The sequence below is a fragment of the Apaloderma vittatum genome, unplaced genomic scaffold (assembly GCF_000703405.1).
Source record: "Apaloderma vittatum isolate BGI_N311 unplaced genomic scaffold, ASM70340v1 scaffold18897, whole genome shotgun sequence".
NCBI classification, from domain to species: domain Eukaryota; kingdom Metazoa; phylum Chordata; class Aves; order Trogoniformes; family Trogonidae; genus Apaloderma; species Apaloderma vittatum.
Window position 1 is genome coordinate 1 of NW_009726921.1, and position 5,349 is coordinate 5,349.

At 40.9% G+C, this 5,349-nt stretch overlaps 1 protein-coding gene across 1 annotated transcript in view; it reads right to left on the minus strand.

The window, feature by feature from the left end:
- Positions 1–3: 3 nt before the first annotated feature.
- The window catches only part of SNRPA1 (small nuclear ribonucleoprotein polypeptide A'), a gene marked incomplete at both ends in the record, with an annotated part of 5,778 nt that continues 432 nt past the window's right edge, over positions 4–5,349 (minus strand). The window contains 7 exons of the mRNA XM_009873482.1: positions 4–39; positions 1,050–1,143; positions 1,556–1,631; positions 2,815–2,894; positions 3,429–3,531; positions 4,207–4,253; positions 4,637–4,715. Coding sequence (XP_009871784.1) covers positions 4–39; positions 1,050–1,143; positions 1,556–1,631; positions 2,815–2,894; positions 3,429–3,531; positions 4,207–4,253; positions 4,637–4,715 — 515 coding nt within the window. The remainder of the gene's footprint in view (positions 40–1,049; positions 1,144–1,555; positions 1,632–2,814; positions 2,895–3,428; positions 3,532–4,206; positions 4,254–4,636; positions 4,716–5,349) is intronic.

Here is a 5,349-nt window from a genome sequence, read left to right on the forward strand (position 1 = left end):
GGTCTTCATCCATCTCCTCTTCGGCGTCCTCCGAAGGGCCTGAAAGGACAAGTCAGGGCGTTATGGGAACGCTTGGGTTTTCCTTCCCGCGGGACAACGCTAATTTCCATCCCTCCGCAGAGGGGCTGTGACACGAACTCTTGAAAAACAGAAAGATCTGCCTAGCACTAACATACAGAGAAGAGGTGGCACTGCCCGTCTGCAGGTAGGGTTCACCCAGAGAGAGCTCTCAGAGTCACGCTCCTGCGCCAACGCTCAGAACCAGAGTCCTAGAAGCACAGAGCTGTCAGGGCTGGAAGGGACCGGCTTCCTCCTCCAGATTCTTTTTTTGTTGGTTTATGACCAGAGTCCTGACATAATTAATATAATTGGGTTTTTTTAATAACTGGGATGGACTGTTTAGCCTGGAGAAAAGGAGGCTCAGGGAAGACCTGATTGCTCTTTACAACTACCTGAAAGGAGTTCGTAGAGGTGGGGATGGGTCCCTTCAAACAAGCAACAAGTGACAGGACAAGAGGAAACAGGCTCTAGTTGCACCACGGGAAGTTTAGGTTGGATATTAAGAACAATTTCTTTACTAAAATGGTTATCAGGCATCAGAACAGGTTGCCTAGGGCAGTGGTGGAGTCCTCATCCCTGGAGGTCTTTAAGAGTTGTGTAGACATAGCAGACAGGGAATGGTTTAGCAAGGACTTGCCAGCTTAAGGGTTGGACTCAATGATCTTAAAGGTCTTTTCCAACCTAGGCCATTCTGTGACTCTGTTTGGAGTTGCCAATGCAGCGAAACTCTCGGGGCTGACTCTCGAAGAGACCAGCTAATGGCCCTGAGCTGTGCCTTAGAGGCCAGACAGGTCACCCACCAATTACAGACACACGGACGGGGTCCACAGTCACTCTGACTATAAAACTCATTTTCTAAACAGTTTTTTCAACTCCTCGTTTGGTACTTCCAGCGTAACTCCCTACTGAGAACACATGAAACATCAGGAAGCTATGAAAAGAGGTAGATTCTGTGTGGGGAAACAGAAGTAAGAGAAGCATGCAGTGACCTGATTTTCGTTCTCTGCCAGGGATCTGACCAGCCTGTAGTAAGCCTTTCAGTCGCTCCACTTCAGCCAAAGTTGTAGCATTTGCTATAGCAGTCTAAAAAAAACAGACAAAAGAGAAATCTTTGCATACAGTACACAGTCAAATCCCCTCATAAGTATATTCTAAACATTTGTTTAGAAGGGATATTAAGCTTCCACAGAAAGTTCTACAAAGTTCAGTTCTAGAAAATCATGCCAACAACAAAGCACAATCTTACTTCCCCCCTTATTAAACAAGCTGCTCTCTCCCACTCTTAACACTCAGATCAACACTAAATTTAAGGTCTCAAAAAACAGGTATGTCATAACACAAGAAAAATTACAGAAAAAAAACACCTAAATCAAAGTTAGGACACACTGTTCCATTGGTCTGAGCAAAGTCAAGGGTTGCCAGGAGGAAAGAAACATTTATTTTGTTCGGATCCACGACTGTTTTTCTCCTCCACGCAGTGTCCCGAGATATTTACCTTAATTGCCTCAACGTCCCCTGGGGAGGGCCCAGCTTTCTTTTTGTCAGTTGGCAGGCCAGCACCTGGATTGAAGCTTCAAAAAAAAAAAATAAAAGACCCATCACATCCTTTGAAGAGCACATGCTTCTCTAACTTCCAAACCAGGTTTGGAAGCATTCAAGTGTAGTATCTTATCTTTGTTAACAAACTGATACAGAGAAGAATCTTCTCCTTCAGAAACACCAGCAACTTGTCCTCGCCGTCCCACTCCCACTGCCACCCCACCTTTTTGTCTCCTCATAAAGAGAGGCAGACCTTGACTTCATAAATTAAGCAGATGACAAAAGCTGGTTGGATTTGGATGTTGTTGAACACTTATTGGTCTGTGGCCATTAAAAATGCTGGGTGGATAAATATGGAGTAACTGAAATTGGGTTTCCTGCTCTCATATGTCCAACATATTACCACACTCTCAAAAGAAAAAGGTTTTCTGCTGCTGTAAGAAAAACAGAAGGAAAATCTGTGAAAATGGATGTAATCAACTGGAAAGAATTTCCTGACGTGCTGACCCAGCATAGGAGTGCTGCAACCTCTCTTTTGCACCTATAGAAACGTTTTCTTCACATCTGGTTATTGATTCTTGTTCTAAAACTGTGACAGATTTGAACCTCTTTCCACTCGTAAACTAGAGCTAGAGTCCATCTATTACAGTTTTAAATGCTAGATATGGTCAAAGTATTTTTTTATTTAAGTGTGAACTTGGAAATGCTGCTGCCATACATGATCCAAATTCTGGTTTCCAAACAGGTTGGTGAAAGATTAAATAAAACATCTGACGTACCACTTAAGCTATTACAAATAAAATGCTTATTTAGCTTAATTCTTAACTAGGGATTTTCATCTGCGTTTCTCCTGCTAACTACAGCACACTTTGCAGTTTTTATTCCCTGGCAAAACAAAAAATTGTAGTCGCCAGTCACCCAGGGGAAAAAAAAATGGCCACCTTTCTGAGTTAAATATTAAAAATTAAATTAAGGTATCCTGCTTGTCCACTGAAATCAGTCCACCGTGGCCAAGTACCTCTTTCAAAAATATTTCTGAGATGTATTCACCACCATCCAAAAATCAGGATGCTCAGCCCAGGCACTTCTGGCTACCGAAGCTTTTAAGGCACCCTGCCAGCAGCTGATATTTCCCAGTACTGCCTGACCCCGCACACAAAGCCAGTGGTGTTTCTGAAGGAGGATGCCAGTGTAAATTTGTTTTTTTTATCTTACGTTTTGGTTCTCCTGGCAATATCCTTTGCAAGCTGTGCACCCCGTTTGCCCTTGAACATTTTCTCTGCCTCCTGTCGCTCCTACAGCGATACCACACACACAAAGTTAATTCAAGAACATGGCATTTTGCAAAGCTTCTTGTCTTTGCAAAGAAAAGACGCTTCGGCTCATCTTCACCCAACATCGATACGTGGGGACCAGACGTCAGAAAACAAGCATGCAAACACTGCCCAAATGCTCCGGCTCAAGAAAGATCAGCCTAACGCTCTTAAAAGCAACAACTCTTCCCCACGCTCATCTTCACTCTGTTGCAACTGCTCATTTCTTTCTCTAGAGGTCTGTGTTTCTGCCAAGGCCAGAGGGCCAGAAAAGAATCAGACTGAACAGAGCGAGTAAAACTTAATTAAGCATAATTAAACAGGCTATATCCTTAAGAGAATGAAACCATGAAAGAAAACAAAGAGTTTTAGGGCCACTTACAATACATAATTCCAATAAAATTTACAACTATGGCAAAAAGCTTACTGTTAGCACTGAATTTTCAAAAACAGAAGGGAAAAAAAAGGAAAAAAAAGAAGTATTTGTCTTGTGCTGACTTACTTAAGTGGACTTACTTTGAGTTTCACTTTTTGAAAATCCAGCACTCTGACCTGGGGAACTTTGTGGATTACATACAATCTGTAATGCTTCTTATTTGTTACAGGATTTCTTAAAACACTATAAAGTAAATAAAGGTTATAAAGAGGTTTTCAATATGAAATATTTAAAAATATGCTTATGCTGAAATACAGTAATACACTTAAAATGCATTCATGTGCCTTCTGCTACAACAGACAACAATAATACCATTTAGATAGCCTAGTAACAGCATTCTTTGATATTATGAAAACTAGAGTAAAAAATTGCAATTTATTTTATCAGTTAAGTAGATTTTATTGAAGAAGAACATAAAGAACAACCTCAAAATATATAAAAAAGAAAACCAAACCCAAGTAACTAAACCATCATTTTCCCACTTGGAACTGATCAACTGAAAAAAAATCACAGGACAAATTGCTTTCCTTTCTTTTGTCCCTCACACCAAATGTAGCATTACTGAAAAGTCATTGTTTCTATATATTTTAACTTCATAATAAGAGTTTAAATCTTTAGGGTTTTAAAGGTTAAGGTCACTTCGATGCTTGCATATCTCATTGGCCCAGGCTGACAGTAGTATAAAGCCTCACCCATTAAATACCAGGTATTTCTGAAGCGCAGTGTTTGTCGATTTAATTTTAGGCATAAAGAATCTGTCACAGCTCATAAGAAGGAGAGCATCAAAGAACAGAGCCAGGCAGGCAGCAGAGCTCATATGGAAGAGAAAGAGGAGCTTTCCTTTTTAGGATTACATACCTCAGGTAAGTCAACGATTTAATAGTTGATAATGGATCCAGTTCACCCTACATAATGGGAACACGGTAAGAAATCGTAAGTCCATTTAGTGAAAGAAAAAAAAAAAAAAATCAAACTATTGAAACCAAAGTTCCTGAATTCATACCTCATTTAGAGACTAAACAGATTTTCTAATGGGTACTAATTAAAACTACTGCAAACAGTTGAACAGGAAACCAACTGAGATTTTGTGACTGCTGTTCCCCTGCACGCTGCAAATGAGGTTCATGAAAATATCTACCTCATTAACCACCACCAAAACCATCCGACCTTACTCTAAAGAAAAAACGCCAACTATTACCAAAAACATATGACACTATTCTCGGGAAAAAGGTTAATTAGAAAGATGACAAACACAAAAACTAAGCTTGTTTAGATTTATCCTGCTTACCAGTTCAGCAATGTTGTTGTTGGTAAGAACGAGCTCTGTCAGGCTGGGCAGGGCCTGTTCAAGGTTTTCACCGATCCGACTAAAGAGGAACAAAATCCAAAGGTTTAACTTAGGCCACACAGAAACATGCAAACATAGCGGATCGCCCTGTAAAACAATGCAGTCTGACGCTGGCAGAAGTTTGGGTTAGCATCCACTCCAATACTTTTTCTAATAAAACTGACTACGAATTCCAGCCATCGCTGTAAGAGCATTAAATGCAATATTTACATGTATTCACTTGAAAGTAACCCTGTTTTCTCATCTTTAAGGGGATGATTACTGAAATCCAAAATTCTGACCAAATATCAAACTCTGCATCTCACTGTCCTGTCTAAAAGACTGTCCTGGGTTTGAGCTAAAACCCAGTCCTATTTAGTGATTTTTACTTTTCAGTTTTAGTTTCTTCTAAAAGGCTGCACTTTCTGAAGTCAGCAGCATGTTTTCGTAGACAGTGCCTGCTACTGGCAGTGATAACACCTGATGTTTACAGTTACTGCCTGGGACTGGGATGCAGACAGGCTCTTGTTATACTTATTCCTACAGTGACCAAGGCCACGGCTGGCTCCTGTGTGTCACACTGGGGGTGCCGGGTAGTAAAGGGGGGTCACAAGGAAGTAAAAGGTTGCACCTCCGGGGGGTAATCAACAGGACAGGTGACCAACAGGAGACGT